Below are 17,372 nucleotides of genomic sequence, written 5' to 3' on the forward strand. Positions count from 1 at the left end.
AGGCTGACTTACTCTCAATCTAATTTTCTAATACAGCTACTACCTAGGTAAGTAGGGTATTAGAGACTCTGGCACTTTGAGATTCTCTGATTCAGACACTTGAATCGCTACATGGCCAATACATGCTGTCAGCCAACTCCTAAAACAATGTTAGAAAAGAACTGCATTGCCCTGGGAAAGTGAAATTATCCTGTCCTAATTTTTAAAACTACACTGCACCTATTCTGTGTGCTGTTAACAAAAAATATGCTGCGGGCCATACCAAAGAAATATGTATCCCACAGCTAAGTCCACATGATTTTTTTTTTTTTTTTGGTAACTCACAAGTTCAGACATGGTTTTCAAACATGATGAATAGAGAACAATGTCCTGTTTGTGTGGGTGTGTGCACTGTCAAGCAGGCGAGGTTTAGGTAACTGCAGATTTTTGAATGGGAATCAAAAAAGGTCATTTGGAAATGGACATTTGCTCCTGCACAGTTTGTGACTAAACAGCTGGGATTCAGAGGACACTAGAAAAAGGTATTAGTAATAAACAAGATTTTGCTGGTTTCTTCCACAGAAAGAGCAATACAAAGAATAAAAATGGTAACAGAGTAGAAAATGATCAAAATTTGTGCTGTGTGCACTTAAGCTGCTTTTAACAATTATGTTCTTCTTTCTTTGTTTTTTTTTTCCACTCAGAGCCTCAAAAATTGACTAGTTCTAATGAAAAAGAAAAGACGCTGATGTTACACAGTAGTGGAAAACAAACCAATTTGTTGGAAATTACTGTTGAAAAGTATTCTTCGCTAATAGGTCACATTTATTCTCTTGAAACATTGTGCAAATTTTTAAAGTCTTCTGAGGCTATAGTGAATGTTTTTCATCTTTACAATAATGTTTTGGGGAATCACAGATAGCAGGCATCTCAGAAGGGGAACATAAGTACCCTCCCGAAGCAGGTTTTACTATAATATCATACTTCTCTACCTATTTTCTCCCCTCTTCAGAAAATACCAAAAAAAATTACTTGCTTTCAAGCTATAATAACTTAGCAATTTCTTCATTTATGCCCTTCAAGAAGGTATATATCATACTTACAGTTGTTTCATCTTCCTCTTTTCTGTTGATTCCCCCCGTTTCAGAAAATGGACATAAATGAGAGTAGCTATTGATGTGAAGAATACTGATGCATTATTTTAACATATTTATTCCCTGTAAACATTCATTAGTTAAAAAGGAACACTTTTCTCAAAGCACTTCCCAGCATGTTCTTAAAACACAATTATGCGAATATACTACTCCAAGAGCAGGCATCGCCCAGGCATTAATAACCCAGTAGCTGAAGGCTTGTTGGCTTTCTTACCAGAGCCATTCTCCCAGCTTCTCTCTGTTCGGGAAAGCAAATGTGCCTTGCAGCATGCCCTGACGGATGATAAAGTCAGACTATTATTGGCAATAGTTAGTCTTTAGAGGGGAAGCATGAAGCATTGTTCTGAGCACAGGACAAAACCCGAAACTCCCAGTCCCAGCTCTGACTATGCTTCTCTTCAAGGCTTTGGGTAAATCACTCGATCTCTTCACCTCAGTTTCTTTATCTGTAAAATGGTGATATCATCTTTGTTTTGCCGAGTAATTTTATAGGATGTTGAAAAATTAATGCTTGGAAAACACTTTGATGATAAAAAGTGCATTTTAAGTGTGATATTTAATACAAACTGTTCATAAGAATGGTGTCCTGCACTCTGTTTTAAAGTAATCGGGACAGATTAAATGCTTAAGTCATACCGCAGGACCTACAACTGTGTTTTTAGAGCATTTCTTTAGAAAAGGCTATAGAAAGTGGAAAACAAAAATGCACCCCACTGTTTCCTTGTGGTAAGAATGTTGCAATAGAAATGGTGAAGAGAGATATTGTTCAGAATATTTTACTCAAAATGTCCACGGAGTGTTTCAGATGAAAAACAAACTGACAACTCAGTGGAGAGTGTACTGGGCATGCAGTTGCCTCTGAGTGTAGGTCAGCAGCAGTCCTGCAGCTCAAGCTCTCTCTTTTGTGTTGCAAAGTAGCCATAGATCAGGTGGCAGCAAGTCTGCAGCAGAACAAAGCAGACCATGTGAGTAGCAAAAAATGGCGTTCGAAGGCAGAGTTTTCTCAAAGACCACACTTTAAAGCAAAAAGTAATTTCAACCATGAGTGGAGTGGTAGGCCTTTATTTTTTAGCCTTGTTCTCTCTGTATGGGCTGCAGCTCTGACTGATGAGGCTAGTTGAGCCAGGTCTATTGTCTGACCCTTCCTCTAGAAACTCCCTTCTGGAGAAAAGGCTGTGAACAGCCAGGTGAATGATGGGCTAATTCCAAAGAAGGACTGGCATCTAAACCAGACATTGGGTAAACTGGAGGTACGTAACTGAACACTGCCACTTAAAACCACCTAATGCCAGTGGTGCTGAAATGCTCTAACATTTCCCTGTTTGACCCAAAATATCTTCAGGCGCTTGGAGCTCTGCTGTATTTCTTGTGCAGACTCCCTGTGTCCCAGGAAGTGCTGTGAAAACTTGTAGGGCATCTCTGAATTTGGTGACAGTCCCTCTGTGCTCACCAAGGGCTGCTAGAAGTATGCTTGCCCCAGCAGCCAGAGCAGGTCCCACTCTCCACACCCTCAAGGCAGCCATCACCACTTCTTATTTAAAATACAAATGGTTAGGCCCCTTTGGCACAACCTAAAGCTCAGAGCAAACCTCAGGATGTGAGAGTGACAGATCTCGTATTCTCTTCAGCCTCAGAGTTTCCACCTGTCTCCACCACAGAAGTGAGCTCATGAAAAACAATGTGGTGGGGAAAGAGAGCTCTCCGCTTTTCCATGGAAGGGCTATCACCTGACAAAAAAAGAATGCAGGATACCTGGGGCCAAAAAGAGAAAAAAGTGTAAGTGTGGTGCTGTACCTAGTATCTAGGACACTCACGAGGGAAAGGATTTTTCTGGTTTTTGGTCTCCCATACCATTGTCTCTGTATTTTGCACTAAATCTCCATTGACTCAACTGTGTAAACCACTGTCCGGAGATGATGACTCTCAGTTGTCTCCTCCAGGCAGCTTAGAGGATGATCTGTCTTGTAGGGCTTGCATCGTTTGGATGGGCTGGTCCTTACTCAGTTCATTTTCCATGTCAAGGTGCTGTTTTAAAGAGGTGAATCCTCTTCTCGTTTTCCAGTAAGAAGCTACCAACTCGGACTAAATAAGGCAGGAAGACTATGGCAGTTCATGGTAGATGTGAGGTTTGAAACCTATTCCAGATCTACATTAGTCAATGAAGACATTGTGCACCGAAAGCAGCACCTTGTCCTGAGGCAGCAATTTGATGTATTTGCAAATCATGTTGCAGTTGGCAATGACCCACTTTTTTATTGTACACAATGTTACTCAATTGATTTGTACTAGTCGCAGAGCAAAATTTTGGCGTTTCAAATAGCTGTACATATTTATGAGTTAAATGCAATTTTTGCTAATATTTTAGCACCGTTATATGAAGAGATTATCCACAAAGGGTGAGATGTTGCTGGCATTTTGCACAGGCACCAAGAGAGCTTTTGAATTCTTTTTCCTATTGAAAGGCATATTCTCAAGAACAATCTAAAAAATGCTTCAAGTATGACAGAGCACTTCTTTTCGTTTCTACATTTATGGCCTGTTACATAAACACAGAAGCAAAATAGAAGATGTCTGCATCTTAAAGTCAGTTTTTTTATGACTTGGAAGCCCATCCTGGAGTACTACCCTCTCTTCACAGAAAGGTGAAACATAAAACGGAGACAAATTAGGGGGAAGTCAATGCACAAAACAAGAAAGTTTCTCAGATAAAACATACAAAAGTATTTGTTTTCTGAACTATCCTTAGAGGAAGGCTCCCTCTGACCAGTAATATAATGTTACCTTAGTTCTTAAGATGTCATCCATGTACTCAGGTAGGAAACCAGCTATAAGCTTTTTATTTACAAGACAATGTGGAGACGGGTGCACACTGATCTAAGTATGCATATGTGTAAAGGGAATGGGACCCTGCAGCCATAAGGCCACAAATGCACCAGGTAGCCAAGGAGCATGCACGACTGTGGCCATGAATATAATTGCATTGACTTGAGTATTCAGTGAATTTTTAATCTGTATTGTGGTAGAGCTTAGAAGGAACAACTGGCAATTAAGGCATCATTGACTAGGCCCCACACACTCATGGAACAAAAAGCCAGTCCCTGAAGAGAGGGCAGCCTGGATAATAAGGGAAATATTGCCATTGCTCGTGAAACGAAGGTGTAGTAAAATCCATTCATAAAAGATATCAGAATGTATCCAATCCACTTAGAAATGTTTGTAAGAAATAATATTTCTACCAGAAAGATGACATAAAAGACTGAGGTCTGTATCTTTGCCTGATTGCTATGAGGGAGAAGTTTCCGAGTCCTCTGCCGGTTCTGTCTGAACAGCTGGCTACTCGACAGGGCTGTATTGGCTCCATTTGGGATGTTGTGAACAGTCAGCTCCACTGAGTCCTCTTAGTTTCACAGGCCATAAAAAGACAAAAGAAAAATATTCTGCCAAATAGAAATAATCAACCTGGAATGTATTCCCACTCCTTCACGAGGATATGGCAAATAATAGGAAGTAAGGGATAAATCAGTAAAATATAGGTGGTTGTGGTAGCTGAAATGATCCTTTACTGGCTGTTCATATAGTGAAGCGATGTGAAGAGATGGAGAGTTTAGAAAACTTGCTCAGGAGGCAGTGAGAGAGGCCCTTCTGTCTGAATATTTTTTGTCAATTATCATATAGTAATCTGAGATGTATTTTTTTGCTACATTTATTCCATTCACTGAACTGATTAAAAAGGCAATGTTTTCAGGAATATAGCTATGGATTAAATATAGATGTGCACAGATAGAAGTAATTTCTTATGCCACTGAAAAAGATGTGTATAATGTGGTATAATAGAATGAGATTTGCATCTGATCTACAACCTCAGTGTAACTAAATTTTAAACACTTTTTGGATCACTTACATTTTGTCAGCTACTTGCCCTGTTGGAGGTCAGGTGGGAGTCTTGCCATCGTTTGTAATAATGTAAATTGTAATTGAATAAACTGGCTGTGATCTGGCCTTTTTTCTGAATTTCATTCCACTATTACTTAAAAATGGTAAGAAAAGTAATACCTGAAGTAGGATTCTTCAAAAAAATCCCTTTCTCCCATATTTGGACTGGACCATCCGTTCTGCCCAAGGATGACTGAGAGACTGAAATACTGAGGTGTTTAAATACTCCAGTAGTGGATTATCTGCTTCCTCGCTAGGACTCATGGGAGATTTCAATATAATGGCTAAGGTATGTAGGAGTTGACTCACCATCCCCTTAACTCCCATCATTTCACACTTAAAGCTAGACAACTTGTAAGGAGTATTGTGGGAAAAAGAAAAAAACCCTTTGTGTTTAATAGCTGACTACTCAGAACCTAAGACTCAAGCATGATTAACTAAAACTCAGACATGATCAAGGTAGCACAGTTGAACCTCACCCCAGCTACGGTAACCGTACACAAGTGGATTCTACATCCACGGTGAGAGCAAGGCTGTATGACTTTGCTTACAATACTGATTTCATTGGAGGGAAGAATGGGTAATCAGTAAAGAAATCCATTAAAAGGCTCTGACCAGGAGCCATGGTTTTCAGGGCTTTAGTTAAGCAAAGCAGGTAGTGTATTGCCGAGGAAGCCTCTGAGATGTTCAGCATGAATCCAACAGTGAGCTGCTTAGTTACAATATTGTATTAATTTACTGTATTTTTTACAAAAGTAATTTTATGAATCCCCTGTCAGAAGCATGATGGTAATTTTCCAGCCTCAGAGCATGAAACAAGTTCTCAAAGATGCAAGGGATTCATTAAAAGGAAGCCAGGAAAATTATTATATCTGCATGCACAGAAATACTGACTTTGCGATTGCAAGGGTCTCTTTATAAGCAATGTCTACATAGATATGGCTAAAGGTGATGGGGGGAAAAAAAATGCTTGGCACTTCACAAAGAGCCAGTTTCAGAGTTGGGGGTCAGAGAAGAGAGGAACCTGTAAAATTGGGGCTATCTGCAATGCTGACCAAGTTAGTGTAATGTTCGCTTTTCATTAAGCCAAGCCAAACAAGGCAAAAAGGGCAAACTTGCACGTTGTCTCCCTAGAGTCCATAGCTCCATGCCCGAGATCGCCGGAGGGAGGGTTCGCGTTAACCTCAGTTGTGTCATATTTAACTTGGCTATTGGAAGACTCACTTGGCTCTCTTCGTAAATACCACACCTTTTATATTTCTGACTCTCTCCATTTTAATACTGCTGTTTTGCTACGTGGAGATTTCTTGTCATACTTGTGATTTCTTCTAAATATACACGGTTCCTCCTCCTGTCTGCTGCTGAACTTCTAATCTGCAGACTCTGGGCGGGTGCTGATCGTGTCCCGTCATCCAGATGTTGCACGCAGGGGGCATTACTGTGTGATTTCCAGAGGGTGAATGAAAACAAGAGGCTAGGTTCAATGCTGTGAGATATCAACCTGTGAGGGAAAGCTCTAGGGCACTGCTTGTAATTCCCAGGGGGACTTTATATTCAGAAAAGCAGTGAGAAGCCCTATGCTTTAGCCTGCCTGAGCACTCTACTGCTGGATTCATAAATACTCATTTTGACTTCTTAACTGCATGCAAAACAAATAACAAGTTGAAAAAAAAAAAAAAGGGTTTCCTCAAAAACGTGAGCTTCGGTTTACTTTCCCAGCTGCAAAATGGCTCAGTTGCCCGCTTCATTGCCTTTTGCACCCCCACCCTGCCTTGTCCCTGTGGCCATGACGAGGCCCTAGAAATGAAAAGTTCTGTAACGAGCTCACCTCAGAAGAATTTGCACAGAAAGGCAGTAGTAAGGGCCCTTTTAAAAGGCCTCCTGCTACCTCTGTCCTCCTTGATTCTGGAATTGTTTGCTTAAGTTTCTGATGATCACATCTATAGCTGATCACATAAGAAAGGGAGACTCACTGAACAGCATTTGAACTTTATGGTCAAAACCCAACACTTCCAACTCAGGTGCCATACCAGCTTCAGAAGAGATAGAAATAAAAAAAGGGGACATGAACATCTGCTAGAGAGGGACTCCCTTCTAGTGATGCGTGAACCAATCTGCACTGCACCCTCCACTGTTCATCAAGGCCATGGTGGGGAGTGGATGCCTTCCTGCTGGCTCCCAGTAGTGAAGACGGACATGGACCTCTTTGGCAGGTTGTTGCCTCTGCACTCTGTAGCTATTCTGGTGGTGAGTAAGAGTGGTGCAAACCTTCAAGCAGAAGTGATGCTCTGAATTTGTCCCAGAGAAACACCTCTACCATCACAAATCATCATTCTGCCCAAGGTGGATTGCTTTTTTTGGCCTTGGAGAAACCTGCCGCACGTGTACGCAGCATCACACCACTTTCTTCCCAAAGGGCAGATGCCTTGAAGAGGCTGCCAGGCCTGTGCAGCTGCTGGGACACAGGGCAAGAGACATTTAAAAAACTTTACCTCCTTGCTGATCAAATGAGAAGTGGAGCTTTCTGCTGCCGTTTTTCTAGGGTTTTTGCTCTCAGGTTCCTCTGCTGCCTGTCAGTGACTATAGCAGCAGCAGAACTCGCTTTTTATTCGTGCCATCTAAAATGGTGAGGGCTGTGTCGATGTGTAGGTGTTCGTGCCAGTGATGTTCAGCAGCTTAGTTTACAGATAGTCTTGCAAAATCATCTGTTGAGATTCTTGTCACGTTTTACTTTACAAAATCCTTTGAATAAGGGTGGGGGAAAAAAAAAAATCATCTAATGTAGAAGTCCAGGCAGTGAGATCTTCCAGCCAGGATCATTGTCGGAGTTTGTCAGTGTTCCTGCTCCATGGGCTTGGCAGTGACCTTTGTGGAAGGGTAGCTGCTCACCTGGTCACAGAGCATACGTGGGCTCCTGGGTGTCACCACAGAACTAATGACAAAGATGTCCTTTTCAGTGTAACCTGATGTAAAAGCTGTAAGTTGTTATACCTCTTCCCGTTTTGAAGCTGCAGTACCGCTCCTGCGCGCATACTGTTTGTGTTATGCAGCCATCTAGAGGGCCTGCTGCCTGTACCGACTTCACACTGTTGACCAGAAACCACAAAACTGCAGGAAAATACAAGCTCTGCTGACCCTTAGTGGCCATAACTCGGCTGCAGTGCTGTGGGAATGTTTTTACAAATTTAGGACTGCTGTTCTGATGCTGTTATGCAGGTGGTGTAACTTTTTTTTTTTTGTGGGGAAGGTACTGACTAACCTGCCGAGGGCAAAAATTGGGGAAGCACTGTCAGCAAAGAAGAGGATCTGGGTATCGTAGAGGATAATGTACCTGACCTTGAGATTTTATAGCAGTTCCACAGAGCAAATGCAACGCCTTACATCTAGGGGCTATCAAAATTGACACCGTAAACTGAAGGTGAGTCATTCCCTGGCAAAGAGAGACGGAAAGAAAAACTGGAGACAAAAGGCAAAATGCTTGAAGACCACCACGTGGCTCTGACGGACAGATGTGATTCTTGGAGACACCAGGAGATGCATGTCTGGTTCAGATAGGGAAGACAAACCCTTGTACTGATGAGACCTAACCTGGAGTATCAGACGCAAGCCTGACTTTCAAAGATCAGGAAACAGGAATTTGAATACGCAAAGAAGGCCTCAAGGTGATCAGGGAAACTAAAATACTATTTTATATGAGGAACTTAAAGATCCATTATGACAACATCCAAAAGGATACAAAATGTTTCCCCCATTAAAAAAATGACATCACTGATGTCAACAACAGAGAGGGATAAAAGTCACATGGTGCAAGACCAGATGAGCATAAATTGCCCGAACTTTTTGGGCTGGAAAGTCAATGTGTTTTTAACACTAAGAGCAGTGAGGTTTATTAGCTGTGTCTGAAGTGCCAGGAGGAAGGAACCCCTGCTAAAATGCAGGTTGATCCATGAGGTGGTTGTCAGCACCAGCACTTCCAGCCCCCACGTTCCTGCTTTGGTGGTGCTCTTCAGACCTGCTGATTGCCCAAGTTGTGTCATGATGACTGTAAAAACAGTGTGCCTGCGTTAGTGTACCTTGCACCCAGGCAGGGGGGAAAAAGTCTGTGAGAGGCTGTTACGGACACCCTTTCGGTCTGAATACAATCCTTCATTTTTGCTTCAGCGTTAATTTACACGACATCTCTTGGAACAACTTTTCAGAGGCCGATATGTTGAAGAAGACGTCTGTTGTCACCCTTCCTTGCAGCACTTAGACTGTCTCCCAGTGCCATCCCCCTGGCTTGTCCCAGCTCCTGTAAAACACTGAAGCTGGCAGTCTCTTGCCAGGATGCCTTTGTACAAGTGATACTCTCTTACGATCCCTCAGCCGTGAGGATGCCCGCAACCACAGGCAGGTCGTGATAAATGCTACGGAAAGACCAGAACCATTTACTTCTTATCCAGGTGGGTCATGTGTTTGATATAAGCCAACCGATGGGTTCTCAGCAGATCTAAGCAGACCTGCATTGCATGTTTCATGCCCAAAGACAACGGTGTTTCTCAGTAAACGAGTTCTGCTGCGGCTTTCCAGGCACGCGTCGGCCGGGCCGCAGCCGGCGAGGAGGCGGGAGCGGGGCCTGCCCAAGCCCCCTCTCCATGGAGAAGCCGGCGGGGCCGGGCGGACCGGGAGGCGCGGCGGGGCCGGCGCAGGCCGCGGGCTTCGCTCCGCCGCGGCGGGGGGGCTGCGGCGCCGCCCAGCGGCCGGGAGAGGGTGCGTAGGGGCGGGGAGCTCCGCCCCGCTCCCGCCCTCCCTCCGCGGGGGCGGGGGCGGGGTGGGGTGGCCGCAGCTTATAAAGGGGTGGGTGGAGCCGGGCGTCCTGTGGAGTGGCGGGGGCGTCCTGGCGGGGCTCTGCCCCTCGCCGGGGCCCCGCCTGCCCGCTGCGGGGCTGGAGCTTCGGTTCGGCCCGCCTGGAGCCGTGGTTGCTGCTGCTCCCGCTCCCGGCGGCGGAGCCCTCCTCAGGTAAGGGGGAGCGGGGTCCCCTCTCCACTCTCCTCAGTCTCGGGTCGGCGAGAGCAGCCGGGGTTCGGTCCTGGCCCTAGTCCTGCCCCGAGGACCCCGCCGGGCCCGGGCCGTGCTGAGCCCTCGGCCTCGGGGCTTCCCCAGCCGTCGCGGCCGGGCAGGGCTCGCCTGCCCTCCCGGCAGCCGCCGGCGGAGCCCGGCCGCCTCCTTGCCCCGAGCTCGCCCTGCCGCAGGGCCCTGGCAGCGCGGTGGCCTGAAGTGCGCTTGGTGGCCGCTGCTCGGCCCGCCGGGGTCCCGCGCCGAGGGCCCGGCGTGCGGCAGCTGCGTCGCCGCGGTGCCCGGTGCGGGGTGTCCCGCTGCTCGGTGCCCGTCCGAATTCCGCGGCGAAACCTCTCCCGTCTTCTTTTTCCCCTCAGGGAGGCGGCCGGCGGGGTCTGCGGGGGAGCAGCTCCCAGGCCGATGCTGCTGCCGGCCTGGGAAACGCGTCTCTACGGACTCCTCGCCGTGGGCTCTCACCTCTATGCTTTCTACGAAGCGCACCAAGTGTCTCGAAGTAAGTCTGCGACGTGCGTGTGCTCGCTTCTGCAGTGCTTCCTGCCCGTGGCTGGTGGGGCTGCTCAGCTTGAGTTGTCCTCTCTAGGTTGGTTTCTACTTTGCTCTTCTGCAAGGAGTGCCTGTGCTCTTCCTGGCTGCAAACCAGCCCTGTGCGAGGAAGCAGTAGCCGGATGCCAGCTGGGCAGAGAGCTTTGTCCCAAGGCTTTTCTACCTTAAGTGCTGGGAAGGCCCTTGGCAATGGTGTTCTGGCACTCGACTGTCAAGGAAGAGATGAGGGAGACCTCTGAAGCTCAGCTACTCAGGTGGGGGAAGTTCAGGAAAGTCGTGTCTGAATTAGGGTTTTTCCTGGCTAGTCACCTGCAGCCCCTTGGAGGTGGGTGGTTCAGAAGCAGTTGTGCCTCCTGGTGGTGCTTGCTAGGGACTGAAGCTGGGGAGGCCCCAGGGCAGGTGGGTGTTGCCCTGCCTGGAGCTCTGGGGCTCCTGTGCTGTGTTGTGGGCTTGGAGCAGTGGCTGGGTTGTCTGTGCAGCTTTGGGGTCAGTTTGTTTCCAAACACCTGCCTGTGCCTTGTGTAACCTCTTGTAAGTGGCTATGGTGGCTTGGTTTTGGTTCAGTGGGGCTTTGTAATGCAGAGGAGGGGTGGGGTTTTCAACAATTTAAATACAATTTGTAGATGAAAAGAAGCTGTGTTCTAGCACATCGGTATTTTAAGGGAAATGAAGGTGGTATTATCTAATAAAAGAATAGTTAGAGAGGCTCGTTAGGGAAATGTGTATTGTGTCTTATTAGGCTTTATCAGCAAGGTGTTCTACACTAATGATCCTAGCTGGCTTTTGGAAGTGCTTAAGGGAAGAACAGGAGTGCCAGAAAGGCACTTGCAGGGTGGTGAGGAAAATGCTGGGTAAATGGGTACAGGGCTGTGCACCCTGTATGACAAATGTCATTTGGGCATCTGACACCCAGATGACAAAAGGCTGCATGGGAACGTGCTCTGGAGGCAGCTTCTCTGAGTGGCTTTGCCCTGCTCTGGCAGTACTGGTCACTGTCAGGTCTGTGTGTCCCTTCTGCTCTGGTGGGAGAAGCCAGGCGGCCCTGAAAGAGAGGAAATAAGGATTAGTGCAGGTCCTGTGTGGTAAAAGGTTGGTTGCTGTCTGCTACTGCTACTGCCCCAGCTGTAAGGGGGAATCAAAGCACAGGTTCTGGGCAATTCAGTGGCTTTGCCTTTGCTGTGGGGCAGAGCCGTGGCCTGGTCGGGCAGCTCACCTGGTGAGCAGTGACATGCCCTTCCCTGGCTCTGAGTATCCCCATCGGTGGAGGCAACGTGAGAACGTGTTGCTCTTGAGCAGCACAGACCACATCCCCAACTCTCCCTTTGCTGGCTGCCGTGTTCTTAGCAAAGGTTTGTTCTTCTCTGCAGAGTATGAAGCTGTGATGGACAGAAAGTTTGGGCTGGAACCAGGGACTCTCTTTCAGGGCCTCAAAAAGGTAGGATGGGTGACTGGAACCAGCACGTTTTATTTTGTGGCAATAATGCTAACATCATGTTTCCATGCCCTTTACTCACCCAAGCTTCTGATTTAGCTTCAGAGGTTTGTACTAACTTTGTGGATTTGGATATTCGTAGTTAATTTTAGTCTTATTGTTTCTAATGAGGAAGAGGGGCTTGCCAAGTGTGTCTAAATCTAAGAATCATAACCAAAGTTTTGTTTCTTGATCCCTGGCCTAAGTGTTTCTCCTTCGTTACATCACTTAATAACTTTCTGTTTTACTGTTTGGCCTTAAAAGCTAAAATCACCCTTGATGTTTCCTGCAGCCTTTTTCCCCTTTTTCCTGTCACTGGATGGTTTGGATAATGCTTAACATCAATGAACATGCATTTCCCTCTTGGTTGGCCTGTAGTCCAGCATAGAGGAGAACAGATTTTTGAGGCATAAGGACTTAAAGAAACATGGTTGGTCTTAAAAAAAAAAAAAAAACTAGTAAGAAAACTAGCACACCTCTACCCCAAACAAAAAAACCAACCAACCTACCCCCCCCCCAGCCCTTGCCTGCTTTTGACCCCAAATACTTTTGAGGAAGTGCAGCTAATGCATGCAATAATGCAGCTGATATTGAGGATGATTTACACAAGAGCGGGAATGCATGTCTGTGGAAGTATTTTGGTGTTTAGGCCCACCATCGCTGCTGGTAAGGGACCCTTGACCTGTGCTTTTGAAAAATCCATAAAGCAATTGTTGAGATGAACTTTAGTGGGGCTCTGTATGGGATGTGGGGCTATCAGCTGATCCCTCTTACCTAATTTAGATAAAAACACTGTCACAGGAATGTCTAGCTGACCTGACTTCATCTGATCCCACCTAGGCTTTGTTGAAACAGGGAGTGAAACATCTCTTCCAGCAAGGTGCCTTTTCACCCAAGCTCTTAGTTTTCCAAGGCAGAGCAGAGTTGCTCTCTTGAGTCCCTCAGGAGCAGTGAGGGGCATGCACAGGGAAGGCAGTGCTCTGCTTCTATGTTGCCTTTCTTAAAAGGCTGACAGAAGTTGAAAAAAGAAAAGTTCCTGGCTAAACTGTGCATGAGTTAAGGATAGTCCAAAACTGTTTTGTTTTTTTCTTTCTAAAGGAAAAAAATCCTAAAATTAAAAGGATCAGGGCAAGCAGGGGTGTGAATTTGTTGGGTTTGAAGAGATGGTCAGGAACAGTAGTAGCAGACTAATTTGTTGTTTCCTGAGAAGCTTCCCGATGGGGAACCAAAGCAAGGACATGTTGGACTGGGAAGCCCTGAGAAGTGGGACCCTTGTTCCAGGCTGCATCTCTGTGTAGTCACCAGCCTGTTCCCCATGTCCTGGGGAGTAGGTGTGTGTGTATGGGTGCCTCCCTGCCTGCTTTGTGGTTAGAAAACTCCCATGGTGTTCGTGGGGAAAGGCAGCGATCGCTGCTCGGTCAGGTTCAGTGCTAGCATGGGGCCTAGGAGTCACAACACCATCTAAAGTTCTTTTTCTGAATTTCACACCATTGGAAGTCAAAATGGAGCTGTCGGAGCTCACTGCTGTAAGTGGTCAGACTGCATTGCTGAAACAAGACATTCCCCAGATGCTGAGTTCTGTGGTGTTGGGTAATGGAGCTAGTGTGTTATGGAGATGTTTCCTTGTCCTGTAAGAACATGCTTTTATGGCCAGATATATATAGTGACCGGCTCCCTTGATGTCCCAGGACCCCATGGACTTTGAATGGAGCTACTGGATAGAATGGGGAAGGGAACGTATACTGTGGCTTCTGGCTGGTCACCTGCTGGTATCACAAGTGTCCAGGCTCTTGGTGGAGAAGGTATGTATAATTTTCTTCACAGCAGGGAGTTTCTGTGGGTTTCAGTTTACTCAGGGCATGGGAAATGTGGCATTGAGGCTACTGAGTGTGGGAAATCCCATTCTGTGGGGTGAATTGTGTGAGTGTGTCTGTAACTATGCACAGGTGAGAGCAAGTAGGTAGGTTGCCTTAGGTCTGTGTTTGGAGACTTCAGCCTCCAACCCTTGAAAGCCCGTGCTTTGTTGTGGACCATTAACCAGGGTCATTTGACCTGTACACAAAAGATGGGTGTAGTTATTCCCTTCCAAGACTGAAGTGACGACTGCTTGGGTTTTGGCATGATCGCTAAATGATTGCATGATTGTGGGAAATGACTGGCATGTGGTGACACACCTGCTAGTTTGGGGAAGGAAAGGAGGAAGTTATGTTCTCCCCCAGATCAGGGAGGCTCTGGGTTTCACACATGCTGCTACAGAAACCCCTTCCCTTCCATCTTTATGGATACAGTTGGGTTTCTCTGTATTGTTTCCTATGGCTTCTTAACCTTGTTGACTGTGTTCATTTCTACTGTAGACCCTGTGTAGGACAACACAGATATTGAGTACTTTTTTGCTTTAGAAATAATCAAACTAAAAATTGTTAATTTTTCTTTTTCTAACAGTATAAACCGTGGTGCTTGATGGTTTATGGAATGGCTGCCTGCTGGTTGTTACTGGGAATCAAGGGCTTTGCTGTCATTTTGTTACATGCAACTATTTCATTTGCTGTGGCTCAGTTTCAGCTGTCGCTCCTGACATGGTTGTGCTCCCTTATCCTGCTATCCACTTTACGCATACCAGCTGTGGAAGAAGCCAAGGTAATGTGAGAAGGACTAACTAAGCATCAAATTAATTATGGTGGTGTTTGTCATTACGGCAGCTATCTTTTTGACAGAGTACTGTCCCTTCAGTTGGTGTAAGCAGAGGATAGCTTGAAAAACCTTAGTTAGTTGAGCTGCAGTGACTCATGCTGGAGCTTCTCCAGTTAGAAAAGTTGTATTAATCATGCTGGCCAGTGCACTGAGATGAAAGTATATGCCTTAATGTATAAGTGGTGTTCAGTAGAGCTAGAGTATGATAATAACTTTACTAGTGCTCTACTAAACACATTTCTTGTTCTTTGGAGCTGTAATCATACCAATTTAAGGTGCTGGGTTTTGGGTTCATATCCAGGAGTTGCTTAGTCAAGCCTGACCATACCTTATTGTGACTGCAGGCTTCTGCATGGAAAGGGAGACTGTTTCTCCAACACTTTGATTTGTACCAAACAAGTTGCTTGCTCACAACTGGTTGCTGCAAGCTCAGTTTTGCAAGCACCACACAGTTGCTTGCTCGCCCCCCCTGGTGGGATGGGGGAGAGAATCAGAAAAGTAAAAGGAAACTGGTGGGTTGAGACAAGACAGTTTAATAGGTAAAGCAAAAGCCGCGCATGCAAGCAAAGCAAAACAAGGAATTCATTCACTCCTTTCCATGGGCAGGCAGGTGTTCAGCCACCTCCAGGAAAGCAGGGCTCCATCACGCATAACAGTTACTTGGGAAGACAAACGCCATCACTCTGAATATGTCCCCCTTCCTTCTTCTTCCCCCAGCTTTATATGCTGAGCATGACGTCATATGGTGTGGAATATCCCTTTGGTCAGTTGGGGTCAGCTGTCCCGGCTGTGTCCCCTCCCAACTTCTTGTGCCCCCCCAGCCTGCTCGCTGGTGGGGTGGGGTGAGGAGCAGAGCTGACTCTGTGTCAGCATTGATCAGCAGTAACGAAAACATCCCTGTGTTATCAACACTGTTTTCAGCACAAATCCAAACCATAGCCCCATACTAGCTGCTGTAAAGAAAATGAACTCTATCCCAGCCAAAACCAGCACAGCTGGGCAGTACAGATTTTAAATAAACTGTTCCTCAGTTGTGAGGAAATGTCCTTGTTGCATTTACTTGGACTAAGGGCAAAAACTGGGCATGTGTTATAAGGCTTGTCCTGATGTTCAGGGGAAGGGCAGAGGGGAGATGAGTGGGTAGCGTCTCTTCATGTGGTGTAGACAGGTTTGTGCCTCTCTGAGGGGAGGAAAGGGCCCACTGCAATACAAGTGTTATCAGCCAAACTACATTTGCTGATGTTTCCAAGTTTTTTGATGTGTTTTTGTTGTTGGAACTGGCTGTGACAGGGAGTGTCAAAAACTTGATAAAGGCTCAGTAGCATCTTTCCAGCCTCAGGGTTTCTCAGGACTGACTAATTCTCTTCAGATCTGAACTGCAGCCTTGGCTTCAGTCCTAGCAGTCCCTCAGCTGTCAGTAGGGTTGCCAGCTGGTTTGGATATTGTATTACTGGACCAAACCTGAGCAAGATAATGGCATTCCTGTAAGAAAAGCTCTCCTGCTGTCATAGTTCTTTACAATGTAATATGTTTCTGAAATCAAGCTGTTGTCTCTTTATGTTGGTTGCAGTAGCTCTGGAGGCCCTTTCTCTATCAACAGCCAGTGCTTGTTGTTCATGCATTAAATAGTGCTGTTCACTTCAGATGCTTGTTCCAGCTGCTGTTTGCTTTAGTTGCTTCCTGCTGCTGGTGACCCTGGAAGTTAGGATCTGGGTGGGCATCGCTGTCCCACCTTATAGAAAACACAGTATTGCACCATCGTGATCTGGCTTGGTTTTGTCTTGCAGAGGAAGTGGTACGACACCGAAAACGAGTATTACCTGCTGCTCTTCACTGTGTCTGTCCGCTGCCTCTTCTGCACTAGCTTCAGCCTGGAGTACTGCTGGCATGGACCTGCCCAGAAGTCATCCCACTCATTCCTGTGGATGCTGGCATATGTGTTTTATTATCCCACATTCCACAATGGGCCCCTTATGAACTTTGATGAATTCAGTAAGCAGGTAAGTGTGTTTAAGATCATGCAGCTACAGATTTTCAGTGCATCTGTGCCTCAGGTAAGTTGAGTGAAGAGCTATTGAAGTGGACAGCGATCTCTTTTCATCTGCCAAATCTAGACACAGAACCTGTACTTTGAGGAATAGATTAAAGCATGATAAGTTGATTATTTTTTTTCCTCATCTTGGGAGATTTTAATACCACTCATGAGAAAATGTTAGGTAGACAATTTCATCCAGTTTTCCTAGAGCTGCTCTTTTAATGGTGTGTTTCATAAGATAGTTTACAGGTAAGCCTGAGTTTCTATTTATTTTCTAGTTACCTACTTGACAAAAATTGATACTGATGAGACTTTCAAACAGAAGGTGTTCCTCATGTTAGTGTGTATCTATTGTCCTTTTCTCTGTAAGTGCTGAAGTATGCTGCATGCAAAAGGGGAGGCTGTAGGTAGAAACCAGTCTTGGGTATTCATGCTTGTATGCCAGCCATGGCATAAGACTGAACTCTCATAAGGCTGGTAACTAACATTGAGAATATATTTAGTCAAA

The 17,372-nt window shown here is 45.8% G+C and overlaps 1 protein-coding gene across 3 annotated transcripts in view; it reads left to right on the plus strand.

The window, feature by feature from the left end:
- The first annotated feature begins 9,937 nt into the window (after positions 1-9,937).
- HHAT (hedgehog acyltransferase) overlaps positions 9,938-17,372 on the plus strand; it is a 188,659-nt gene continuing 181,224 nt past the window's right edge. Inside the window, exons 1-6 of one of the 3 annotated variants that reach the window (XM_076334499.1) lie at positions 9,938-10,064; positions 10,481-10,617; positions 12,035-12,102; positions 13,827-13,940; positions 14,581-14,775; positions 16,617-16,829. In XM_076334499.1, the coding sequence (XP_076190614.1) occupies positions 10,524-10,617; positions 12,035-12,102; positions 13,827-13,940; positions 14,581-14,775; positions 16,617-16,829 (684 nt within the window). In that variant the 5' untranslated portion in view covers positions 9,938-10,064; positions 10,481-10,523. The remainder of the gene's footprint in view (positions 10,065-10,480; positions 10,618-12,034; positions 12,103-13,826; positions 13,941-14,580; positions 14,776-16,616; positions 16,830-17,372) is intronic. The other 2 variants (XM_076334497.1, XM_076334498.1) reach the window with 2 other exon arrangements.

The sequence above is a fragment of the Aptenodytes patagonicus genome, chromosome 3, assembly GCF_965638725.1.
Source record: "Aptenodytes patagonicus chromosome 3, bAptPat1.pri.cur, whole genome shotgun sequence".
NCBI classification, from domain to species: domain Eukaryota; kingdom Metazoa; phylum Chordata; class Aves; order Sphenisciformes; family Spheniscidae; genus Aptenodytes; species Aptenodytes patagonicus.